The sequence below is a fragment of the Anolis sagrei genome, chromosome 6 (genome assembly GCF_037176765.1).
Source record: "Anolis sagrei isolate rAnoSag1 chromosome 6, rAnoSag1.mat, whole genome shotgun sequence".
Classification (NCBI taxonomy): domain Eukaryota; kingdom Metazoa; phylum Chordata; class Lepidosauria; order Squamata; family Dactyloidae; genus Anolis; species Anolis sagrei.
In genome coordinates this window covers 101,206,749-101,234,676 of record NC_090026.1, presented here as the reverse complement: position 1 = coordinate 101,234,676, position 27,928 = coordinate 101,206,749, and the positions used below count along the sequence as shown (strand labels likewise).

Below are 27,928 nucleotides of genomic sequence, written 5' to 3'. Positions count from 1 at the left end.
TCTGGTTCCTTGCTCCCTTGTGGATACCAAAATCCATAGCTGCTCAAGTCCCAAGTACCATACCAATGTCATGGTAAAATGATGCCCATTATATAAAATGGCAAAATCAAGATTTGCTTTTGGAAATTCTTTTTTAATGTTTTCAAATGGTTGAATCCACGGATTCAGAGGGCCAACTGTACAGGGTTAGATTCAGTCAGTCTAGAAGATCCACTGCAATCAATCAGGCTTAAATCCATGAAGACTAAATCTGGATATGAGAACAAATGTCCTATAGTGAATTGAGATGACCTGGGATTACATGAGATCAGGGTTTGAATCTCACCAGCTCGTCCATGGAAAACCATTGGGTGGTCTTTGGCAAGCCACTCTCTTTCCATTTTACAGAACAGCAATGGGGGAAAAAACTTGCCTTGAAAACCCTATGATAGGATCATCGTACGTCAGAATCACATTGAAGGCACATAACATGAAATCTGGATCCAAGACATAGACATTAAGGCACCATACGTTAGAAAATGAAAGAAAAGAAGTCAAGAGTAGTACTGAATACATTGGAAGATGAATGTTCTCAGTTTACAGAGTTTTCAAAAGAACCCGTGGCAAAAAGAAAATGCATCCTTCTGCAGACAATTCTTAGCATTAATGAATCGTAAAGATTTACTTATTTTTATTTATTTGGAACATTTATATCCCATCCTATCTCGACCTCCAAGGCGGGACTCAGGACGGCTACCAACAGATGATCAAGATCAAACCCTGGACACAGCTGTCCATCCCCTTTCCCTCCTCCCCAAAAAGAAAAAGCAACACAGGTTCTGCTTTTTTATGAATGTTAGAAAAATGTAAATCTCCATCTTAAACAGTGATGTAATAAAAAGCCCAACATGTCTTCCACTTTCACTGTTCTTATGTGTGTGTGTTTCCAAAAAATTTCTTCTAGTTAAGACCATAAAAGTTCTCTCTCTATGGAAGGTGCATGTGAAAAAGGCCAGAAACAACTCGTGTTATTCTATTTGGAATGAAGTTAGGCATTTCAGAGCTGGACAGGGCAAGAAGCTCAGTTCTGATTACTTTGACCTTTTCCGCTGCTAGGGTCCAGCTTACAATGGAGGAGTCTGTGAAATACAGTCCCAATGAACAGATTCCCATCATATACTGTAGCACAGGAACTTCCTTGAAGCACTGAACCATCATCAATATACACTTGGGTGACGGTGGGCTTCTCAGACAGAATGTTCTGAATACGAATTACCTGAAAGAGCAAAAATTGATGCAGGTTAACACTTAACCTGTTTGGGGGTTTCAGAAATGATCTGACCCTGTGTTAGCATATCTTTTCCACCTATAATTCCTTCCCTCATTTATGCTTCAGTTACAGGAGGGTACATTTTGACTAAACGTTAGAAGGAATGCCTTGATGGTATAATAATAAATCTTTATTATTTATTTATTTATTTACGACATTTATATGCCGCCCATCTCACCCCAAAGGGGACTCAGAGTGGTTTACAAGATATATATATATACATACAATATATTAAATTATTAGCATAGTACAATATCAGTATTATATATTACTATATGTACTACATCATTATATTGTAATATTATTAGTAATATTACATGTAATATAAAATATATAATTACAATATTGTATTATTAGTATTATACTGTATTACATTATAATATTATAAATATTATATGTATATACAATATATTATATTATTAGTAAAGCACAGGAGACAATATGGAACTGTCTTCAACTAACCCCCCTCTTTTCACTCTTTATATATCCCACTTTTATATTTATATCCTGCTTTTCTCCCTAACGGGACCCAAAGCAGCTCACAACATAGTACAATACAAATCAAAGCACATTTAACATAAAATACATGCCAAAAATCATACAAAGTATCATAACCTCCAGAAATAAGATATAAATAAATATTAAGCATTAAAAACATATAAAACCAATTACAATTATTGTGGAGACACATCAATTAAATAGTATATTTTGCTAAGCACTTTGCAAATTGACCTTGCTGTCATTAGCAATTGAATTCATTTGTCAAAAACTTGCTTGAACTGGTAGGTCTTCAACTGGGTCTTGAAAGATGACAGGGAAGGGGTAGTTTTAATTTCATTGGGGAGGGAGTTTCAAAGGAGCGGGACAGCTACCAAGAAGCTCTCTCTCGTTGCCGGCAACCATATTTGTTATTTGTCAAAAATGACTTGATGGCACACAAAAATAACAAAATGAATAGTTTCCATTGTGTTTTGGTTTTCTTTTCTTGCTGCTGATTGTCCTTATGTTATTATTGTCTAAAAAATTGGAGAAACACTAAAAATTATACATCCCTTCTTATATCCTAGATGAAACATCACAAATTTATTACCCATCTTGCTAAAATAATTTCTTACCTCTGAACCAGGAGGGTTATTTGGATCATAGAAGACCAACTTCATGCCATTGGGATGGCCGCCTATCCAAATGTCTTCAGTGTAAGGATCAACTGATATGTTATCAATTACACTGTCCAACTGTAATGTCTAAAGTACACAGGAGAAATCATGAAACATTCAAGAAAAACTTGCAATAACCACATGCAATGCTGAAAGCAATTACATTGTAACTAGTACCCCTGCAGGGGTTCTACTCTATATACTCAACTGTAAGTCAATCTCACGGACAATTTGAGGGCAGGTTTGGGACCCAAACATTGATTTATCCATAGATCATAGCAAACTTCTGCATACTTCCAATTGCCCTTCTAGCCCCTAAGGACCCAATCACACTACAGCATGGATCCACTATCTCCTGTATCATTCTGGAGTTTGTAGTTTAGTGAGGCCCAGGACCTGCTTGGCTGAGCATTAAAGGCTCCTCCCCTAAACTAAAAGCCCCAGAATGTTACAAGAGGCAGCAACCGGATTTAAAGTGGATCCATGCTCAGCAACCAGATTTAAAGTGGATCCATGCTCTAGTATGATGAAGCCCTAAGAAAAAATTCCCGAAGCCTGAGAAGTAATTGAAAAGAACCTGAGTAATGCAAGTATACAAATATTTCAAATTCAATCATGCAGGGCTGTGCTAGACACTGCTTCTTAGTTTCACGGATGTCTATGGGCAGCCATCACTATTTTCCCTGTAGCCCAGTGGTCTTGCCCTACATCTGAAACCCTCCTGCATGGTTCTTGGTATGAACCTCAAGGATTTGTTTGCACATTTTAAGCTGTCTTGTGGAGACATGAGTCCACCAGACTTATATTTACTGAACTTTGCAGTGGTTTCCAACCTTTTTTTTTTTTTGGACCAGGGACCACTCTTCAACATTAGTACCAAAGGTTTTTGGTCAACTTTAGATTCAGTTTGGTTATTTGGGGTGCTGATTCAGAAAATTGCGTTGGCTAGACCACATCAGCTCTAGTTTCTGATACAGAACATATGTCATCCAGCAGTCATCATCTGCTTGCCCACAGAAAACCATATTTAATAAGCCTCAGCACTATAAGAGTATTTCGCAAGACCAGTCACTCTCATTGCGATGGTGTAGTAATGGTGAGACTGAGGACCATATTTTAGTTCTTGCGGACCACTGGTGGTCCATGGACCACAGGTTGGGAATCACTGTTTTAGAGAATGTCACCAACAGCTCACTGATACCGGCAAACAACAGAATATTCTGTACATACAAATGTGTCAACAATATTTATTTCCTAATGTAAATGAATGGATGTGTACACATGGACGCATACTGTAACCTAAATAATCTTTTAAAACAGGAAGAAAATGCCCAATATGTCTAATTTTGTTTTGGAAATGAAGGCCACACACGTAGCTTACCTTCAAAGGAGACAAACTGAAATTGGCATGTTTTTCAAAGACATGCACGCTATTGCCCAATGAATCAGAAACATAGACATGCCTTGAAATGAAAGAAGAAGGTTGAGTGTCTTTTTTCATTAATGCTTTCCCAGTGTTTAAGAATTCTGTCTACCAACACCGTGAAAAAAATCATGTATTCATTCACAACAGGAACAGAAAATGAATAGTTACGATGGTTGGTTAGGTTGACATTTCAAGCAGTTTCAATGCAATTAAAAAAAAACAATATTCATTCTTCTCTTAACTCTATCCAAATGTCACAAATAGGTATAAGATTCAATGCTATCTGCATATCAATTACTGATCTCAACTATTCTATCCTGAGCACATTCTCAAATTGTGTATGGAGAATAAAATAAACCCCCCGTTTTTTTGCTTTTATAAATCATTTTGCTTTGTCGCCAAAATGTCTCGCAACTATGATTTGCCCAAATGATAACTTGTCCTGTTGAGATTTAACAATAAAATTATTATTATTATTATTATTATTATTATTATTATTATTATTATTATATGTATTTATTCAGCACATTTAAAGACTAGGCATCAGTTAATTTCCACATTAAAGTTGATGTCAGTACAACATTATCACATTAAGGTTGATGTCAAGTACAGTATTAGCACCTTATTATTACATTTCAGAAAAACACCACATTTAGCAAAGGAAAATACTTTTTTAAAAAATAGCAAGCTAGCAGCATAAAAAGATATCTGTTTGGAGATAGGACAACAGCAATGCTTTTCACTGAGAAATGTATAGATGCTGCTTTATACTATTCTGCAATACTTCTGTAAAATTTAGCACTGGAGAACATTTGAGCTCTGATGCCTGCAAAGACAAAGGTATGCTAGGGTTTCCCACCTAGTTTTTGGAAATGTTGACTTATCCTAACTGATATGGCTTTGCTCAAGATATGCTGATCTACAGACATGACACAGCTGACCATGGCCTTCACAGTGATGGTTCCCAACCTGTGTTGAAGCTTCTTTAGAGAGCTTTAAAAGCTTCATGATACTTGACACCTAGTCCATAATCTATTCATTTCCAAGAAAGCCAGTCTTACTGGAAAGATAATAAAGAAACTACATCCTGAAGCTGGTAACATTCATTGTTGTTTTTTCTCCTTCTTTCAAATTTAGTTATTTTAATATGTTCTTGCTACATTTTTTTCATCTGTATCAAAAATCTGAGTATGATTTTATTTTATTTTTTTGGCAAGAGGTGATGTGGATATTTTTAAAACAGACAAAAAAAACCTTACTTTCCATCAGGTGAAATGCCAATACCAGCAGTAAAGTAAAATCCTCCTGCCACTTCTTTAACTTCGTTTGGACTGTAGTAAACAACATTTGACCAATTCAATCCCAGGAACGCCTGCAAGAGCTTCAAGATTTGTTGACTGAAGTAATGGTCGTTGGCAGCATAGAAACTATCAGGGCTCAGAGCCACGATATCATTCACACTGCAAAACAGCAAAGAGTAAAGAGAGGAATACATAACTGTGATGGTATAGGCTTTCATACAAAATCAAAAATACATCGGAAAAGTATGACCCACAGGAAATTGGTCACTTCTGAACCGCACATCTGTGATCCTTGAAACTCCTGCCAGTTTCCTAAAGTCTCTTAGATCCCAATTTCAAGGAAAATCTGGTGCATTTTTGACTGAAAGCTGCATAGAAAGCCACTGAGCACATTTCCTTCCCTATCCAATGCCTGTTTTCATTTATGTTCCTTTAAAAATGGTGACACGGGAGAAGTGACACAGCAACATTTTGATAGGAACTCTGATGAAATATGGCGATGTTTTGATACACTGGGCGGGGTCCATGTTGTGGTCAGGGAGGGATTTAGATGTGGATGTCAAACAATTGCCCAAAAGATATAGAGAATGACAAATATATTTCACACTCTCTAAAATCATTTCACGGCCTAGACACGGAGAATACAAAAGATAGAAGAAGAAAATTGGATACTGGACCTATTCTATAATACTGAAAAATACCAGCATTTATATAACTGAAACTATAGGTTTCACAGACAATTAGAATTAACCTAAATACAGTATTTAAGGAACAATGAATGGGGGGGGGGGGAATCACACTACACCAATCCCTTCACTTTCACAAGGGTTAGAGCAGGCATGGGCAAACTTCAGCCTTCTGGGTGTTTTGGACTTCAACTCCCACAATTCTCAACAGCTCACACATTATTAAGAATTATGAGAGTTGAAGTCCAGAACACCTGGAGGGATGAAGTTTGCCAATGCCTGGGTTAGAGGCACAGGGCCCACAAAAGAAGGAAAACCCCATCAATTTTTTTTAAACTGAAAAGGACATCCTGAGGATCAAGGAATCTTTAAGTGCTCCAGTGCAATGCTATGATCAACATCCATCACAGGTTGACCACAGAACCATGCTGGAAGACTAACAAGTATCTACAGAAATGTTATCTCTAGGAAGCTCCAGTTCCTATAGTGCAACTGTTAGGCAAGAAGAGTTTTGCTGGAGGACCTTGAGAATATATTTATCAAATCTGCAATGGTTAAACTTCCAGATGTGGAAACTGTAATCCAAACAATTAACCAGTGGTCTCTGAAATCCATCACCAATCAAGTCAATTTGATTCTTCCACTCCACACACCAACTTCCCTTCACTTAATATGTTACCTTGTGCTCCCTCCAGCTCCCACTTGCCATGATGTTCCCTATTACAATCCATGTCCCCTCCACCTTACCTTAAAAGAAAACCCTTGACCATTCATTATTTGGTACCTTGGCAGGAGCTCGTGTGTGATAGTTTTAAGATGCACCAGAGAATTGTCATCCTCAACGAATTTAAAAATCTCCACCACTGACTTGTACTGTGGATGACTGACGACAAAAAGGTACACAGTATCATCTAGGGAGAAGCATATAGTTAAGTGAGTTTGAAGACACTTGGAATAGAACACAGGTACTCTTGAGAGCTTATAAAGTCACAGTAACATTTTGATAGGGACTCTAAATTCCCAGGGTTAGAGATTTAGGACTCTCACAAAAGTTGAAAAACTGAAAAAAAAAAACCTGATTCTTTTCACCTGAAAGAACCTAGAGATTCCTAGAGGACCTCTCTAGAAATCTCTATCTCCTCCATAATGACTCTTATGACCACCTTTTGGTGGAAACTGACTATAGTGATCCATAGGAAAATCTAGGTATCTCTAAAGAGAACATTTTAATTCAATTTATGTTTTAAAACACAAAAATAACATTAAAAAGCACTCATAACATGATAATATAGAGCACTACACTTTCCATCAAAAGCTTTTTCGACAACAACACACTAGAAAAAGTTTCCTTGCATAAAAAGGGTATTTATTGGCCAGCAGAAAGACAGCAGAGAGGGGCCATCCGGATTTCCCAAATAAATGAGTTCCATAAATTGGTAGAAACCAATCTCTCATGCCTAGGATAGCGGTGGGATTGAGAGAAAGACTTCCTCTAGAGATTTTTAAAATCAGAATGTTCACATTTTAAAAATTATTTTTCTGGGGAAAAGACTCAATTTGTTCTCATCCCCCCCCCCCCCCAGTCTTCACATCTCAATCAAAGTTGAACCTCAATAGGTGTCCAAATGCATCAAAATCATAACCCCCTGAGTCCAACTTATACTTCTTCTTTTAAAAAAAAAAACCCAATACAGCAGTGACTCTCAACCTGTGGGTCTCCACAGATGTTTTGGCCTTCAACTCCCAGAAATCCCAGCCAGTTTACCAGCTGTCAGTATTTCTGGGAGTTGAAGACCAAAACTTCTGGAGACCCACAAGTTGAGAACCATGTAATGTTAGCACACAAGGATAACTCTTGTGTGTTTTTTCTTAAGCTCTATTGCAAGTTTTACAAACCTATCTCATTCCTTTGTATACTTTTTGTGTCTTCTCCAAATGCAAAGCGTCATCTAAAGAAAGATCACAGTTAAGCCTTTCTTGTCATTGCATTGCCCTTGCATAGCTATTGTCCAATTCTGACATATTTATCTCCCTCTTATCTCCAACACGAAAAGAAATATTTGTAAAATGAAAACCACGGGTTCTCAAGCCTCTGAGGAAACTTCCTTTTCTAAGTATTTCTGGGGAGTGGGGGTGGGGTGGGGTGATGATCAAGACATTCAGAACAGGTTAGAGAGCTCAGCTAGTTTTCCAGTTGGTTATGATCAATGAAGAGGCCTAAGTAAATACACCAGATCCCGTTTGATTTTCAAAGCCAATCAGACCAGCCCTGGTTATTATTTGGATAAGAAATACCTGGTGGTGCTAGATTCCAGAAAAAACTGGCAAAACCATGTCTAAGTCCTCCTTCCCTAAGGAAAGTGGTTCTCAACTTGTGGGTCTCCAGATGCTTTAGCCTTCAACTCCCAGAAATCCTGACAGCTGGTCAGCTGGCTGGGGTTTCTGGAAGTTGCAGGCCAAAACACCAAGGGACCCACAGATTGAAAACCACTACAATATAGGAACCAGCAGAGGTCCTATAATAGCTTCAAATACTGGCATTTCTTGATGCATTGGGAATAAAAGGGATTGCCTCATTGTCCATGATGAGAGATGTACCCCCCAATGTGGATGACTGAGGGATCCTACTAATCCCCCTGACTCAAACTATTGATTCCTCTGTTAAAATTTCATCCCAGTATATGAAACTGACAGATGAGATTTCAAGATACGCCCTTTTAAATTGAATGAAGCATGAGAACTAAAACGCTGGATTCTCCCACTTTTTTCTTCCCTGATTCTCTTCATAAGCCTGCTGTAATAAGAAAGCCTTATGATGTCCACAAGCCTAAGCAGAAGGACACATAAACTTATCTTCAGATCTTTTACTAATTCTCCTGTACTCATTGGCCACTAGCTGAGAGATTTTGGTCCCCAAAGTAACTTTTCAAAACTCTTCACCTAGACTTTAATGAGTAGCTTCAAAGGAACAGAGAAAATTGAGTTTTAATTTGCAAACAATAAAAAGGGAAAAAAAGACTTTGGCTACCCACTGACTCTGCGAAAACTGCAAAAACTGCAAACAGCTGGAAAAGGAGGTCTCTTGTTGCAATTGTTTCCTTTACAGCCCAAATCAACTTACCTTTATCAATGTATACGCTGATCCCATGAGGATTCAAAGATGCCAGATCAAAACCACGGCTGATTCGTAGCTCAATCGGTCGTGGGTTTTCTTCATTTAAGTCCATTAGTAATAGCTCCCCTCTTTTATCGGGAGCAAAGCTTTTCAACCCAGGGTATCTTAAGCCCTTGAAAACAAAACAAAGTAGAACTTTTGTTGCACAACTGTTAAGAACAATTCACTAGAATTGCAAACTGGTTTGTGGACATGCTTCCTGATACCTTTAATCCAGCACTTCAAAATAGGTAGCTCAAGCTTAAGGTACATGTCCTGCTCATATTTTATTCATGTCCTGCTCACATTTCATAAACTTAACAGTATTTTAGTAGAAAACCCCAGGTGCAATCCAGTCCAACCCCCTTTTGTGCCGTGTAGGAAAAGCATAAAGCGCTCCTGGTAGATGGCAACCCAGCCTCTGTAGTAGTAATAATAATAGTAATAGGAGCAACCCCAGGGCCCATTCAGTCCAAAACCCTTCTGCCATGAAGTAAAAGTACAATCAAAGCACTCCTAACACATGGCTATCCAGTCTTTGTGGTGGTGGTGGTGATGATGATGATGGTGATGATGATGATGATGATAACAACAAAATAACAACAACAGAAACCCCAGGTGGTATTCCCATTCTTCCATACAGTAAAAAGATAAGTAGGAGGGGAAATAGGGCTCTGGAAGCAAGGAAGATACAGGAGGAAAGGGCCTGGAAACTGTAATCCAAGCAAGAGAGCTGAAGGAAGAGAACTGGAATATATGACAGTGTGGACTCAGATAACCTGGCAGCTCATTCTGAAGCATTTACTCAGTTCTTTGCGGACAAAGTTGCTCTGATCTGCTCTGACCTTGACGCCATGTTAACAGCAGTTTCTGAGGATGTAACACGAGCACCTGCTTGTCCTGTTTTGATAGATTCATTTCAATTAGTGCAGTTCAAGGATGTGGACAAGATACTTGGAGAAGCAAGGGCAAACACATGCATCTTAGACCCCTGCCCATCCTGACTGATAAAAGAAGCCAGAGGGGGTTTGGCTGAATGGGTGGAGGTGGTAGTTAATGCCTCCTTACAGGAATGCAAGATTCCAGTCAGTTTAAAAAGAAGCTGCAATAAAAAGGGGAGTTTCCAATCTCCCCTTTTTGGGCAAAGTCATGGAACATGTGGTGGCCTTGCCACACCAGGTGTTCTTGGAGGAAACTGGCCAACTGGATCCAACACAGTCTGGCTTTAGGCCAGGACATGGAACGAAAACAACTTTGGTTGCCATAGTGGATGATCTGCATAGGGAACTGGACAGGGGGAGTACATCCCTGTTGGTTCTCTTGGACCTGTCAGGTGCCTTTTATACCCTAGATCACCGTATCCTTCTGGGACGCCTCACAGGAATGGGTCTGGGGGAGGGGGGGGGACTGGCTAATTGCTGCCTGGGGGAATCCTTTCTTGGAAGGTGTTAGCTGGCACTGATTTATTCAAAGGTTCCCCCCAGGGAGCAATCAGTCAAGTTTTGAAGCTGCAAGACCATTAAATGCTAATGATGGCCAATTGCAATATTCACACTTGCCTAGTTTCCAACAGACCTCATAACCTCTGAAGATGCCTGCCATAGATATGGGTGAAACATCAGGAGAGAATGCTTCTGGAACATGGCCATACAGACCAGAAAACTCAAAGCAACCTGTTATTTACTGTTATTGCTTTCATGTTTTGATTTGTTTTATGGTTTATGTGTATTTGTTATATTGTTGTTTTATTGAGGCCTTGGCCTTTGTAAGCCGCATCGAGTCCTTCGGGAGATGCTAGCGGGGTACAAATAAAGTTAATAAATAAATAAATAAACCTAGTGATTCCGGCCATGAAAACCTTCGACAACACAATAATGGCTTGCAAGTTTTGTTATACAATGTTCCAAGAATCCTACCTGGGCTTCTAAACCTTTTTGTCTCTATCCATATTGTTTACCAACCAAACAACGTATGATCGCAACAGAAAGCAGTGTAGTCTTTGTCAGGATTATTGAAAGTATGCATGTATGTTTTTCAATGTGTTTCAATATGTTTAACAATGGTGTTCATATGTATTCAAAATGGATTCAGTTATGTTCAATTGTATGCTAGAATTGTTGTTGCTAGAGGCAGAGAGAGTAAAGACCTTGACAGAAGTTAGATAACAAATTTTCCTGCCTGGGAAGAAAAGGGGAGGATCCAGCCAGAGAGAAATGAGATAAGCAAATGTTCTGGAATCTGTTGTGTGCTGTGCTTTGTAGTGTTCATGATGTAGCCCGCTGAGAAGTAGACGTGTATTGAGATGTACTAAGTAAACTTGAAGTTATTTCTGAAACTGAAGACTGCAGTGTCCTGTTTTGCATCTGTGTGATCTGGTAACCTCAATTCTGCTGCGCATAGACCCCAGGGTCTCATTCTGACAGTCTTGTGGGTTGATTGTTAGACTAGAGGCCTAGGAGAACAGCATTAAAATCCCTTATCAGTCATAGAAACTCATTGGAGATATCACAATCTCTCAGCCCCCAAAAGGAGGTAATAAAAAACGTCCTATGAATTAAAGTTGGCAACAATAATAGCAATAATCATTTTATTTGTTACCCACCTCTCCTCATGATTTGAGGTGGTATACAACATGGTTACAACACAAAGAGAAAATATAATACTATTAAAATGAATATATAATACAAAAATAGTACTATGAATACATAGTACAAAAATTAAATAAAATATTAATAGCATGTAAAGGGTAGGCCTCCAGGAAAAGATAGATCAGGGATGTCCAACCTTTTGGCTTCCCTGGGTCACATTGGAAGAAGGAGAATTGTCTTGGGCCACACATAAAATACACTAACACTAGTGGGGGGGGGGGGGGGAGTCTGTGCATAATTTGTGATATTCACCACTACAGATAAGCAGGTCACAAACACAGTGAAGACATCTGACCTTACGCTTTGCTATTCTGCTGCTGAATACACCTGCCCACTGTGGAATACATCTCACCATGTTAAAACAGTGGATGTGGCTCTACATGACACATGCTGCATTATCACAGAATGTTTACACCCTACACCACTGGAGAAATTATACTGTTTAGCCGGTATTGCACCGCCTGACATCCATCAGAAAGTAGCAGCCTGCATGAAAGGTCCAAAGCATTGACATCTCCAACCCATCTTCGGTTCGGATATCAGCCAGCGTGCCAACAACTTATATCAAGAAACAGTTTCCTAAGATCTGCAGAGATACTCGCATGAACACTTCAGCAAACTAGAGTCCAAAAGTGGCAGGTAACAACCTGGAACCACAATCAGTGGCTGATACCAGAAGAGAAACTCCCTTCGGGGCACACAGAAGACTGGGTGATTTGGAAGGCGCTGAACAAACTGCTCTGGCACCACGAGAGGCAGATCCAACTTTAAGAAATGGGACTACAAAGTGAAATCCATGACATGCAAGTGTGGAGAAGAGCAAACCACAGAACCCTTACTACAATGCAGTCAGAGTCCTGCCACATGCACAACGGAGGACCTTCTTACAGTGACACCAGAGAGACTTGAAGTGGCCAGCTTCTGGTCAAAAGAAATTTAGTATAAGGCCAAGTTTTTAACTTTGTTTGTGTTTTTTTCTGTACATTATAACTGTATTCTCAATTCGCTTCTGACATGATAAATAATAAAATAATGGCTAAACTATTATAATGTAAATTACAGATAATTACGTGATATTTGTAGACTCAGAGTAATAAGTCATCACTGCATTTGACTTACTGAAATTACACAGAGTGATAACTATTCTTTAGAATCAGCATGATTTGGTAGTTTGAGTAAAGAGCTACAACTCTGGAGACCAGGCTTTGAATCCCTGTTCAGCCACAGAAACTCACTGCACGAATTTCAACATCCTCAGCCAAGAGGAAGCAACTGTAACCCCCTCTGAACAAATCTTGCCAAGAAAACACATGTCAAGTTCATCTCAGAGTCTCCATAAATCGGAAATTACCCGAAGGCAGACCACGATTTGCAGTCATTCCTCTAGTGCCCTATAAACTCAAGCACAACTTTTCAAATGGGGGGGGGGGGGGAAACTTACTGTACTAATGAAAGCAAGGCCATTGGGAAGTATTTCAACATCTTCTGCACCATTCTCTGCAAAGGAAAAAAAACTCAATCAAAAACGTTAGAGAGATAGTTCCTAGATAGTAAAAGAAGCAGAGGGAAACTTGGCAGTTTTCACATCAACAGAGTGGAATTTATTTTAGAGAGTGTACAAAAATGATCCAATAACATTTGAGGATAACAGTTCAAACATGACATGAAAAAGACATACCGATCCCTTTAATAAGATGGCAATTTGGGAGCCGCTTTGGTTTCAGTTCTCGTGAAGCACAAGCTCTAAGCCTGCAAGAGGAAGGCAGGAGAAAATCTTAACACACAGTGGAGAAAAGATATAAGAACACAACAGTAGCACAATTGTATCACATTAAAAGTGCATTAATTTAACAGCCTGCTTCCCACATCAATTAAACAATTGAGGAAGAAGCTAGCTTGTTTTCTGCTGCTCCAGATACTAAGGGTGCATCTACATGAGGCATGGGCAAACTTCAACCCTCCAGGTGTCTTGGACTTCAACTCTCAGAAATCCCAGCCAGCTAACTGGCTGTTAGGAATTGTGGGAGTTGAAGTCCAAAACACCTGGAGGGATGAAGTTTGTCCATGCCTGATCTACACTGTAGAACTGATGCAGTTTGACACCACTTGAACTGCTATGGCTCAGTGATATGGGATTATAAGTGTTATAGTTCTTGGGCTTTCTCTGCCAAAGAGGGCTGGTGCTTAACCAAACTGCATCTCCCATGATTCCACACCATCAACCATTTGCAGTTAAAGTGATGTTAACGTGCATTAATTCTACAGTGTACCAGCATGATCCTGAGAAAAATATTGGGGAAGCTCCAACTCAGAATGCCCTAGTGAGTAAGATCGCGTCTGGAAGGGTTTCTGCGAAGGCGGAGAACACTTCCGCCGACATACAGAACAAAGAAATGCCCAGAAGTCAATGATCTGAACAGGTATCAGAAAGAGCTACAAGCCCTAGTCCATCCAAACACAGAGCCCAGTAGAAAGGCTCCAAAACCAGAACCTTTTGGGGGGCTGGTTTTGGGGCCGGGACAAGAATGCCAAAGTCATCTTCAACACAAAGGATGAATATCTCTCCAGTTAGGGCTACTATTAACACAAACAGGGAAGATAGGGCCTCAGAGGAGGGTCATTCTAAAAACCCAGTGGTTAGGGGCTTGTCCCCTCAGTGCAACGGAACACCTGCACGCCCTAAACGACGTTTAGGAGACTTAGCATTTACTCCAGCTCCGCTCTGCCCACAGGTTGGTGCCCAAAATCATACCCTCTTGGGCCTTGTGTCATTCCCTTTTCTGGAGGTGTTTCGAACATCTGGCACCTAATTGATATTACAGATGAACCCAGTACTGGGAGGACAATCCCAGTAATCATCGGGAGAGGGATATAGGAGAATGATAGCGTGCTGGTCTCTAAAAAGAGACAAAGTCAGCGACAGATTCGGCTTCCATCTGTATTATGTGATATTCCTAAATATGATAACGAGAACCCTTCTCCTTCATCGCCCTTGACCTTGCAACTGATCAACGCTAGGTCAGTGGTGAACAAAACCGCGACCCTTCGAGACTTTATTGTTGATCAGAAGACAGATGTAGTATGCATTACAGAAACCTGGATACAAGAAGGAGATAATATTCCCTTGTATGAACGAACACCTTCAGGTTTCCAGATGCTTCAAAGATCTCGAAAGGGAGGTCGAGGTGGGGGGGGGGTGGCAACAGTAGCTCGCGATAATTTCTCCAGTAGAACTATTCCTACCTCAGATATTATGGGTATCGACTGTATAAGTTTGACATTGGCTGCTAGGGAAAATGTGACTATCCTCTTAGTTTATCGGGCCCCTGGGGCCTCGAATGAGAGCATCCCCAAGTTATTAGACCTTATGGCGGACTGGGCCCTGAAGTTCCCAAGTCTCATCGTATTGGGAGACTTCAATGTACATGCAGATAGGTTGTTGTCTTCTTCGATAGCAAGGGACCTAGTAAAATCTATTGAAACAATGGGCTTCTCATTCATGGTGACCGGTCCTACTCATCGAGCTGGGCACACCTTGGACTTGATTTTTAGTATCGAAATACAAGTGACTCTATCTTCAGTCTTAGAGATTCCTTGGTCTGACCACTACATCTTGAACACTCAAATAGAGATTCCACCTCCACAGCGTTCAGAGACTGAACAATTTTTTGTGCGGCCGAGGAAGCTAATGGATCCTACTAGACTTTCGAGTGTCCTTAAAGACCTGGATTACACCGCTGATTCTCTATGTGAACGAGTGAAAAACTGGAACAAAAATATATCAACTGCCTTATAGTTGCCCCTAAACGGGCTCTTCGCCCTCGCTGGAATAGATCTCCGTGCTTCACGGATACATTACGTCAAATGAAACTTGAGCGGAAGAGATTAGAACGTAATTGGTGCAAGAAACCTGATGAAACATCGAAGTCGGCTTTCGAAATACATCAAAAAATCTACGAAGCGCCACCAGAGAGGCCAAAAAAGAATATAATTCCTCATTGATAGCATCCGCCAGATCTCGGCCTGCTCAAATATTTAAAATTGTTCGTAACATCACAAATCCAACCCATCCGGCCAAAGATCTTCAACACAAAGGATGAATATCTCTCCAGTCAAGATATTACAGCAGAGATCTTCCAGAGCCACTTTATAAATAAGACCAATCTGCTCCGTGAAGGGCTACCTCCCACAGAGGACACATCGAGGGAACTAGAGGCCTTCTGGCCATCTAGTGGCCAACTTCTAGAACATTTTGTGCCATTAGAAATGGAAGACCTGGAAAAGACTCTAGCTGCAGCAAGATAAACCACCTGCTCCCTCGACCCTTGCCCCTCCTGGTTGGTTAAGGGGTGCTGGGAAGGACTACGAGATCCCTTAAGGAGCATCATTAACAGCTCCTTGGAGCAAGGAATTTTTCCAGATTGCCTTAAAGAAGCAGTGGTCCACCCTCTTTTGAAAAAACCAAGCCTAGACGCCGCCATACCTAGTAACTATCGCCCAGTTTCAAACCTTCCATTTTTGAGCAAGGTGACTGAACGGACAGTGGCGGGGCAGCTACAGCAATTCTTAGATGAGACTGCAGGTTTGGACCCCTTTCAATCAGGCTTTCGTTCAGGTCATGGGACAAAGACTGTCTTGGTAGCTATTACTGACGAAATTTGTCGTCAGTTAGACTGAGACGGATCAGCGCCATTGGTACTCCTGGACCTCACAGCTGCATTCGACACCGTCGACCATGACTTGCTGATTCATCAATTGGCTATGTCTGGTGTACGAGGTTTAGCCCTGAAATGGTTCAATTCGTTCCTCTGGGACCGGAGACAGAGGGTGGAGTGGTTAGGCCAAAGCTCTGAGAGCTCCTGCCTTTGCTGTGGAGTTCCCCAGGGTGCTATCCTCTCGCCCCTGTTATTTAACATCTACATCCGGCCACTTGCTGGACTGGTGCGGAGCTTTGGCATAGAGTGCTACCAGTATGCAGATGATACCCAGCTACTCTTGCGTCTCAAACCTGGGAGAACCGCGATTCCTGAGAAATTTAGGCTGTGTTTGGAAGCAGTGATGAGTTGGCTGCGAACAAGCAGACTAAAAGTGAATCCTGCTAAAACTGAGATATTCTGGCCTGGCCAGCCGCCAGAATTAATCCAGTCTCTGCCTGATTTCGATGGGGAAGCTCTGGTTCCGTCTGCCACTGTTAAAAGCCTTGGGGTTGTGTTGGACTCATCGCTGACGATATAGGCCCAGATCACTGCCATAAGTAAGCAGGCCTTTTTTCATCTTCGCCAGGCAAGGAAATTGGCATCCTACCTTTCAGTTGAAGCATTGGCAACAGTAATCCATGCAACAGTCACCACGAGGTTGGACTATTGCAACGCCTTATATGCCGGCCTTCCGAAGTCAACAACCCACAAGATTCGGATGGTCCAAAATGCAGTGGCCAGACTGCTAGCAGGATCATCTATAAGATCCCATATTACACCGATTCTGCAACAACTGCATTGGCTACCAATAGAACATTGGATCACTTACAAGATACTGATCCTGACATTTAGAGCTCAAAATGGCCAAGGACCTCTATATCTTAGGGACCGCCTCATTCCTTTTCTCCATTAGTGGTCACCTCAATCCACCCAGGAAAATCCCCTATACATACTGGGCCCTAGGGAGGTACACCTGGAAGCTACAAGGCGTAGAGCTTTTTTGACCTATGCTCCAATTCTGTGGAACTCATTGCCTCCATACATTAGAGCAATGTTGGAGTTGCGATCTTTTGTAAAGGCACTCAAGACTTGGCTGTTTGGTTGTGCATTTAAGTAATCAGATCTAATTTGCCAAATAGTCACTGTTGAATGTTTTTATGTTTAATGTTTTTATATTGTGTAAATGCTATTTTTAGACTGTAAGTCGCTCGGAGCACCTTGGTGGAGAGCGACTAATTAAGAAATAAAGTGAAGTGAAGTGAAGATATGGAGCAATGGATTCAAATTCCAGGAAAAGAGATTCCATTTTGACGTAAGGAAAAACTTCCTGGCAGTAAGAATGATTCAGCAGTGGAATATACTGCCTCGAAGTCTCCTTCTTTGGATGTTTTGGAACACAGTTTGGATGGTCAGTCTGGAAATACACTGCCCCATATCCCAGGATCTGATAACAGATTTTTGGCATTTCCCAGATTATCTGGCAGTATAGACTCATATAATCCAGTTCAACACACATAATCTGGGATTAGATCCCAGGATATAGGGCAGTGTAGATCCAACCTCAGAGTAGTGGGGTAAAAACTCACTCCCACTGTTTGAGAGTCTCTCTGCCCTTCCCCAGATTTCCTCTCCTCATAATACTATAGTTTTCGTAGGTATTTTTCCCTCTTTCTAAAAGGCTGAAATACCTTTGAAATGCCTCTCTTGTAACAGGAATTTGGGCAGCTTCCAATTCTGTCTCTCTTAAGTCTCACTCATGGTCAGTACACAGTCCTTTGGGACAACATAAGCTGTATTAACAGCTCCACACTTTTGCCTGTGGCCTAGGCTACCAATGAAATATTTTCTTCCATAACATCTCTGAACTGCATTGCAACTTCCCAGCTGAAATATATGCCACATCCATGGCTTGCTCAATTACATTTAATTTGAATTTTTAATGTATATTCCACCTTTCTCGTGGCACAGGACCCAATGTAGTTTATAATCCAAATTAAAACAAAGTACAGGGTTTTAAAACACTATTAATAATGTCTTAAAGTAACAACCACATACAACATGCTATTAAAACAATAAATAAATAAAATACCCATATCCTGTAGGAATGATTCATCCCAAAGTGGATGTTCCACCAGCTTCTCCCTGTAAAATAAGTTATCTAACAAAGCAAGCCTTTACATGTCTACTGAAAAGATTAATTTGGGAGCTTATTATCACTTGAGTATGTATATCATTCCAACAGTTTTGGGATCAAAACTATCAGAGGCAATAACAATCCAAACAGTCCTTAAAAGTAGCTTTTTCCAAGCTCTGCTTCATCTTTCATATTTAGTAATTAAATAAATTAGTGTAATCCAATATAAACAAGAATAAAATCTTGTTTATAGCAAAGGACAAGAGGGATCCTCTCACTTCTGCAGGAATCTACTATGTACCATGCAGCTGTGGACAAGTCTACATAGGGACCACCAAACGCATTGCCCAAACACGAATCAAGGAACATGAAAGGCACTGCAGACTACTTCAACCAGAGAAGTCAGCCATAGCAGAGCACCTGATGAACCAGCCTGGACACAGCATATTATCTGAGAACACAGAAATGCTGGACCACTCCCACAACCACCATGTCAGACTACACAGAGAAGCCATTGAAATCCATAAGCGTGTGGACAATTTCAACAGAAAGGAGGAAACCATGAAAATCAACAAAATCTGGCTATCAGTATTAAAAAACTCTAAAATTGCAACAGCACAACAACAGAGAGGAAGTAGGCAGGGACATCTAATTACCTCTCAACAAAAGTTTGCCCCAGGCACAGTCAGGCCATTGTATGCTAATCAAGGTGGTCAGTTGAAACATTCACACCTAGCTCCAGCAGACAATAGTCCTTTGTCTCACCCTGGTCATTCCACAGATTTATAAACCCTTTTGCCTAGTTCCAACAGACCTCACTACCTCTGAGGATGCTTGCCATAGATGCAGGCAAAACGTCACGAAAGAATGCCTCTAGACCATGGCCATATAGGCCGGAAAAAACCTACAACAACCCAAGAATAAAATCAATTGTCTGGCAAGCTAATCAAATACAATGAGCTTCCAAATATTCCCATACCCTGCCCTTCTACTTTATGATTATACGAACTGTTGTTATTTTAGAGACATTTCTGTCTCAGTAGCCAAAATTACATTTGTAATGCCAAGGAGTTTACTAGAGCAGTGGTTTAGGGACATATTGTTTTAACACAGGCTTACAAAGGTTCCCATCCTTATCTTTTGCCAAGCATTTATTACTTCTGCCTTAGGCCCCATCTATACAGCCATACAAATTCCAAATTGTCTGCTTTGAACCGGATTATATGGCAGCCTCGATCTGTTATCTTCAGACTTCCAGTTCTTTGAAAAGCCTTGTGAGATGACACTCCAATGATATAGGCAAAGTGGAAGACATGATTACGCATTGGACCAAGGAATACTCAAAAGATTATTTTCCAACATGGATGTGAAGAATGGGTTCAAAGATTGTGTAAATTCATCACTACTAGTGGAAACTATTTAAAATATGTAGTAAAGTTGGCTCTTTGTATCAAGGGGTTCTGTACCCACAACGTGAAAATATTCAGAGGGGAAAATCCAAAAAACAAAGCTTAGTTTTGCTATGCACCAATCACTACAGTGATTTTTTAAAAACTTTTTATTTATTTATCCTGTCAGAAGCGAATTGAGAGTATAGTTATAATGTTTAGAAAAACCACAAACAAAGTTAAAAACTTGGTATTATACTAAATTTCCTTTGACCAGAAGCTGGCCACTTGGAGTGTCTCTGGAGTCACTTAAAAAAGTCCTCCATTGTGCATGTGGTCGGGCTCAGACCACTTGTAGTAAGTGGTCTGGACACCCACCTCAGAAAGCATGAACTTTCTGGAGTGGGTGTAGACAGTCCCCAGGAACATCCGCTTTTTTAAAAAGTGAATGATCCTGGGATAAAGGATGGTCTGGAACCGCCCTTAGTTGTAAATATCCACTAGTATTCATGCAAGGCAATTTAGGTTTCTCAGACTGATATCCATGGTTTTCTCTTTGAACTGTTAGGAACAAAGATATGGCAATGCATAAAATATGTAGCAGATGTTCAGAAGGGTCATTTCAATTGTCCAAAATACACACTCCCATAAAATGTATTGCTTTTAAATCATGTTCTCAAGAGACCAAAAATAAGTAGTCTACGTTAAAAGTTAACACAGTTGATTTGTTTACAAAACTTCATGTATTCAGCATACAGGTACATTACTTATTGGTTCAAAGTTTAAACAGTCTGTTCTTTAAGCATTCTGTTCTTTAAGCGATCTATATGCAACAGAGTCTCTTCTCTGTTGCATATAGATTAACACTCTCTTCTGATGCATACTGTACTTAACTAACTTCTAATACAGTGGTTCTCAACGTTTCTAATGTCATGTCCCCGTAATACAGTTCTTTATGTTGTGGTGAACCTGAACCATAAAATTATTTTTGTTGCTACTTCACTGTAATTTTGCTACTGTTATGAATTGAAATGTAATATCTGATATGCAGGATGTATTCTCATTCACTGAACCAAGTTTGGCACAAATACCCAATATGCCTAAATTTGTATACTTATGGGGTTGGGGGGGGGGATTGATTTTGTCATTTGGAAGTTGTAGTTACTGGAATTTATAGTTCATCTACAATCAAAGAGCATTATGAACACCACCAACAATGGAATTGAACCAAACTAGGCACACAGAATTCTCATGACCAACAGAAAATACTAGAAGGGTTTGGTGGTCACTGATCTTCAGTTTTGGAGGTCGCCTACATCCAGAGAGCACTGTAGACTAAAACAATGATGGATCTGGACCAAACTGGCACAAATACTCAGTATGCCCAAATGTGCACATTGGTGGAGTTTGGGTAAAATAGACCTTGACATATGGGAGTTGTAGTTGCTGGGATTTCTAGTTTATGAAAGAGCATTCTGAACACCACCAACGATAGAATTGGGCCAAACTTCCCACACAGCACCCCCGTGACCAACAGAAAATACTGTGTTTTCTGATGGACTTTGGAGACCTCTCTGACACCTCCCTTAGGGGTCCCGACTCCCAGGTTGAAAAACACTGTTCTAATGAATACTTACTACTATACTATATTCAACTGTACTGACTGACTGATGCATACTGAGTACTATAATAGGTTCAACTATACTGACTTCTAAAATGGAGTCTCAGTCTGAATAGTCCCAGATCTGGTCACATGGTATTTAGTCCCTCCCACAACCTTAAACAACATAGAGCTAAGGGAAAAACTGTATGCCCATATATACATACAATATATAGCAATCTCAATTACATACATAACAAATATCTAGTATAGGAGGCTTGGAGAAGTTTGCTATTTCCAACGGTATGAGTATATGTACGAGGGTTGGAACTTTAATAATGGCAACACTGCCACACAACAAAACCAAAGAATGTTGCGTATACCACGTTAGTTACATACCTACCTCACCACTGAGCAAAAAGGAGCCCCCGGTGGCGCAGTGGGTTAAAGCCTGTGCTGACAGGACTGAAGACTGACAGGTCGCAGGTTCGAATCCCGGGAGCGGAGGATAAGCTCCCTCTATTGGCTCCAGCTCCTCATGAGGGGACATGAGAGAAGCCTCCCACAAGGATGATAAAACATCAGAAATCATCCGGGTGTCCCCTGGGCAACGTCCTTGCAGATGGCCAATTCTCTCACAACAGGAGCGGTTGCTCCTGACACGACCAAAAAAAAAAAAACTGAGCAAAAAGACTCACCCTTCCCATGTCACGCGTATGCGGAGTGACGCGGAAAATTGGGCCTCATATTAGCTAACAGTCTAAAGTAAGTGTTGTCACTATGTTTTTGAAACAAGAACAACAGAGTTGGATAAAGATTGAATGTGCCAGAGGTCATACAGCATAATAGTGTGATCAAGGTCTTAAAGAGGTTTGCGGGGAATCTGCATTGCCTTACAGAACAGTGGCAAGGTGGGTAAAAGCCTTCAACGGAGGACGCCAAAACGTGGCAGACATGCATCGGCCAGGTCGTCCTAGTGTCAGCGAAGCGGTAGTGAATGCTGTTGCCATACTTGTTGACAGTGATCGACACCATACAATTTGTGAGCTGGCCCGAAATACAGGATTTGCGCATACGGCTGTGCTCCACATTCTGAAGGAGTGCCTGGGCATGAGAAAATTTGCTTCACAATGAGTTCCACCAATGGCTACGATACAATGCTGCTCGTAGCGAGGAGAGGCTTTCTTACGCCACATCATTACGCTGGATGAGACTTGGACCAGATTGTACCAGCCGGAACTGAAATGCCAATCGAATGAATGGTGTCATTACGGGTTACCACAAAGTTCGAAATTTTGTCAGAACCCCAGCAATGTGAAAGTTATGGTGATTCTTGTGTACGACTGTGATGGTGTCATCCTAACGGATACCGTTCCCCTACATCAGACCATCAATGCACAGTATTACTGCTCATTTTAGGAACACCATCTCAGATGGGGCTGGGAAGTGCTGTACCATCCACCATACTCCCCAGACTTAAGCCCTTGTGACTTTGACTTAATTCCTAAGATGAAGGAACCACTTTGTGGCATTCGCTTCAGAATTCTAACAGCAGTAGTCCGCTCCATTCAAACTATCAACAGAACAGGCACTGCAACAGATATCCTACAACTTTCACATCTTTGGAAACTGGTTGTACACAATGCTGGCGGCTATATTGAAGGACTGTAAAAATTGGTGGCATGTATCTCTTTTGTATTATATGTAAATAAATAGTTTCCATTATTAAAGTTCCAACCCGTGTGTGTGTGCGTATTTGCTTTCCCCTGAAGAAAAGCCATCTTAGTTTGAAATGCACTAAACTATAAGTTCTCTTATTCCTGGTACTTTGCAGAATCAGCTTATCTTTTGGCATTTCTTTCCAACATATAGTAGTATTTTTGAAGGCAACAAAGGAAGGAACACAACAACAACAAGAGGAATGGGACGATAATAAATCAATGATGATGATGGGCAAACAGATCAAGCCATGGTTATTCCTTCTCTATTGTCCCGAGAGATCTTATCCAGCAGATAGATTATCTATTAACTTCAGTTATTGTAAAAGAAATCACTATCTACTTCCACTTTATCAGCAAAATTTCAACATAAGCTTATTTACAGAGCACTCTTGCCAAAGTTCAAATAAGATAAAAGGGGAAATAAAGAGACTACTATGCATTCCTTTGCAATGTACAGGGTTAGTCAAAATGCATAGGCCAATAAGCCATTCAACTGAATGGCTTATTGGCCTATGCATTTTGACTAACCCTGTACTTCTCACAGTATTTCTGCCTGATTTAATATAGTATTAAATAATCACACACAAGTGTTTACTGTAACATTCGCATAAGTATATGACTACCCAAATGTTGCAACAAAACCTGATGTATAATTACTTAATATGCTAAATCACTCCTACGCATATTTAATATGCTACAGCAAAACTTAGTAATTGTTTAATATGCTAATTATTTAATCTGATGTATAATTATTTAATATGTTCTGCTCACATATTTAATATGCTACAAAAAACCTGATGACGAACTCTTTACTATGATGTTAGTCCTACTTGGTAATACGTTAAGTTGGTCCTACTCACCAGCCAGTGTGTAAGAAATCAAAGAATACAAAATGAATCTTAACAAAACCTGGTGGCGTAATGGATTAAACCCTTGTGCTGGCAGGACTGCCGGTCAAAAGATCGGCAGTTCAAATCCAAGAGTGAGCTCCCATCTGTCAGCTCCAGCTTCCCATGCGGGGACATGAGAGAAGCCTCCCACAGGATGGTAAAACATCCAGGTGTCCCCTGGGCAACATCCTTGCAGACGGCCAATTCTCTCAGACCAGAAGTGACTTGCAGTTTCTCAAGTTGCTCCTCACATGAAAAAAATTAAGGATTTTTGTATGTTGTGTGCCTTAAAATCAATGCCAATTTATGGTGGCCCTAAGGCAAAACTATGAAAGGGTTTTCTTGGAGAGATTTATTCAGAGAAGTTTGCCATTGCCTTCCTTTGAAGCTGAGAGAGTGTGACTATGAGTGCATCTACTCTACAGTGTTGAATGAATGCAGTTTGACGGTAAATGCAATGGAATGGTGGGAGTTATAGTTTTACCAGGTCTTTCATCTTTTCAGCCAAAGAGTGCTGGTGCCTCACCTAACAACTCCTAGCATTCCATAGCATTGACCCAAATCGATCAAAGTGAGGTCAAACTGCAGCTTTTCCCAATGTTGCACAGTGAGTTTCCATGGCTGAGCTGGGATTTGAACCCTTCTCACTCTGAGTCCTAATCCCTGTGGTGTAATGTAAAATAAACCACATGTATTTCATGTTTGATCTGCCCACACTGCCTTGTCAGATAAAAAAAAATATGCCACACAGATGAATAGTAAAGAACAAGTAGTTTACTCTTCGCAGTTCAGAAGAACGTATGTACAATGTGATAAGTTGCATCAATTCACATAATGTCCTTTTACGAGAGGTTTAAAATAGTCTTTTTCCATCCATGTGGATAGACTCCTTCAGCAGCTCCTGAAGCAAGAGTACGCATCAAGCTCTGCTTCTTTCTTCTAACACACACTCTCTCTCTGCACTTGCATAGCTCAAGCCTGAACAAAAATGTAACTGTATTCAAAAGTCCCAGACTTAGCCATCTCTCCAAGCATTACCCGACCAATCAGCTTCATGCATCTTATTTTGCAGTTGACACACACATTAACTGATTCCTTGCACGCTCCAACGGCTCCTTTATATTCAACCAGCCTTGAAATAAGAAGGATTTTCTAAAGCTTCAGTTTGGTTTCCTGAGAATACTGGCTTGAAAGTTAGTTGTTGCATTTACTTACCCATCAGCAGCACAAATGATGCAGTTACTTGTCTAATATTTATGCAACAACGTAACTAGACTTCCAAAATGTACTATCTGAGTAATGTTTCCAACTGGGACAAATGAACATTGGCCCAGATTGCTAACCAACAGGTCGCTGCAGGTTTTACGTTAGGTAGAGTTCCAGAAATGTTCTGTCTTTCTGATTAGTTTCCCCCAGATTTGCATATATATCGTGAGATATCTTGGGGTGCATCTAGTCTGTAGAACTAATATAGTAGCAGTAGTTCAAATGGTGCAAAACTGCATCCATTCTACAGTGCAGAATAGATCCACCCTTAATCCCACCTTGAAGTGTACACACAGTCCTCGCTGCAGTGTGGACTAACCCCATTGAAAAGCAGGAGAATTCTAGGGTGCATCTATACTCGCAACCTGGAGGTTGCAAGGGGGTTTCAGAGGGATCACCAAAGACCATCAGAAAACATATATTTCTGATGGTCTTTGGAACCCCTTTAGCAGAGAAGGCTGAAGATCTCTCCGCCTGTCCTTCTGTTCCTTATTGGAAAGATTGTGAATCCTCCCACCAAAAGCCCTTCTCCACTGTGATTGGCTGCCCTCTCAGCCAAGGGGAGAGCTGTTTCTGAGACACCAAGTGGGGAGGGGAGAGCAGACGTGCTCGGTACATGTAAAGGCGAGGGAGAGCGTGCAAGGCTGGAGGGAGACTCGTGCCAATCAGTACCTTCAAAGCATAGGGGTCTCTGTGTGGGAAGTTTGGCCTCATTCTTTCATTGGTGGAGTTCAGAAAGCTCTTTGATTGTAAGTGAACTATACATCTCAGCAACTACAACTCCCAAATATCAAAGTCTATTTCCCACAAACTACACCAGTGTTCACATTGGGGAATATCAAGTATTCGTACCAAGTTTGATCCAATTCATCATTATTTCAGTCTCTGGATGTAGGTGAACTACAACTCCCAAACTCAATGTCAATGCCTACCAAAGCCTTCCAATATTTTCTGTTGGTCATGGGAGTTCTGTGTGCCAAGTCTGGCTCAATTTCATCCTTGGTGGAGTTCCGAATGCTCTTTAATTGTAGGTGAGCTATAAACTCCAGCAACTACAACTCCCAAATGACAAAATCAATCCAACCCCACTAGTATTTCAATGTGGACGTATCGGGTATTTGTGCCAAATTGGGTCCAGTGAATGAAAATACATCCTGCATATCAGATATTCACATTACGATTCAGAACAGTAGCAAAATTACAGTTATGAAGTAGCAACAAAAATAATGGTTGGGGGTCATCAGAAAATGAAGAACGGTATTAAGGGGTTGAGGGATTAGGACGGTTGAGAAACACTGATCTATACTATAGGGTAGGTATAAGCAAACTTGGGCTCTCCAGGTGTTTTGGATTCCAACTCCCACCATTCCTAACAGCCTCAGGCCGCTTCTTTTTCCCCTTCAGCGGCCTGAGGCTGTTAGGAATGGTGGGAGTTGGAATCCAAAACACCTGGAGAGCCCAAGTTTGCTCATATCTGCTATAGAGTGAATGCAGTATAACATTGCTTTAACTGCAATGGCTCTGTGCTATGGGATCCTGAGGATTGTACTGGGGGTTCCATTGCGCCATGGCAGTTAAAGCGGTGTGATAGCGCGTTAACTCTCAAGTGCAGACGCGCCTTCTTTTGGAGGAGACTCACCGGAGGGCCATGTAGCGTTCCCCAATCAGAGCAGCCAGGAGGCCCACCATCGCCAGCACCAGGAGCGTTCTCATCGCGGCTCAAAAGTCTCCGCAAACGAAGCGAGGGAAAGCGGCGCTCCTTTGAGTCCCCAAAAGGGAGGGGAAAGGAGGCTCCGGGGTGCCTCCCACTCGTGGGAACCGCCTTCGTGCCTTTGCGAACCAGCATTGCGCCTCCAACCGGAGTGGAGTGGAGGGAGGAGCGGGCAGAGTTGGCTTTGTTTGGACTCCTCCCTATGAGGATTATTAGCCCAGAGCTTGAGGCCTGCGAAAGAGAGAGAGAGACAAAGCTGCTGTGGCTGCATCTAACCTGCAGAATGAATGCAATTACTTGAACTGCCAGGGTTCAAAGCTATAGAACTCTAGGAGTTGTAGTTTTCCAAGGTCTTTGAACAGTGCTGGTGCCTCACCAAACTGCAGCTCCCAGGGTGCCATAGCATTTGGCCATAGCATTTCAAGTGCCTGAAGAAGAGAAGGCTGAGATATTGGCCATCGCATATTTACACATGATGGCCATGTAAAAATATGTGAAGGCAAGTCATAGGGAGGAGGGTGCAGGCTTGTTTTCTGCTGCCCTGGAGACTCAAATGATCAAGGGTCTGGAAAACAAGCCCTATGAGGAGCGGCTTAAAGAGCTGGGCAAGTTTAGCCTTCAGAAGAGAAGGCTGAGAAGACACATGATGTATAATATGTGAAGGCAAGTCATAGGGAAGTGGGAGCAGGCTTGTTTTCTGCTGCCCTGGAGACTCAAATGATCAAGGGTCTGGAAAACAAGCCCTATGAGGAGCAGCTTAAATAGCTGGGCCTGTTTAGCCTTCAGAAGAAGGCTGAGAGGAGACATGATGTATAATATGTGAGGGGAAGTCATAGGGAG

General features: G+C 41.1%; 1 protein-coding gene across 1 annotated transcript; it reads right to left on the bottom strand.

The window, feature by feature from the left end:
- Positions 1 to 112: 112 nt before the first annotated feature.
- On the bottom strand, positions 113 to 27,247 carry LOC132778835 (serum paraoxonase/arylesterase 2-like). Its single transcript, XM_060782231.2, has 9 exons — positions 27,017 to 27,247; positions 13,360 to 13,430; positions 13,123 to 13,178; positions 9,001 to 9,166; positions 6,664 to 6,790; positions 5,152 to 5,352; positions 3,848 to 3,929; positions 2,425 to 2,553; positions 113 to 1,255 (listed from the first exon to the last, which is right to left on the bottom strand). Exons 1-9 carry the CDS (start codon positions 27,088 to 27,090, stop codon positions 1,061 to 1,063), a joined length of 1,101 nt encoding a protein of 366 aa, XP_060638214.2. The 5' UTR covers positions 27,091 to 27,247; the 3' UTR covers positions 113 to 1,060.
- Positions 27,248 to 27,928: the final 681 nt, after the last annotated feature.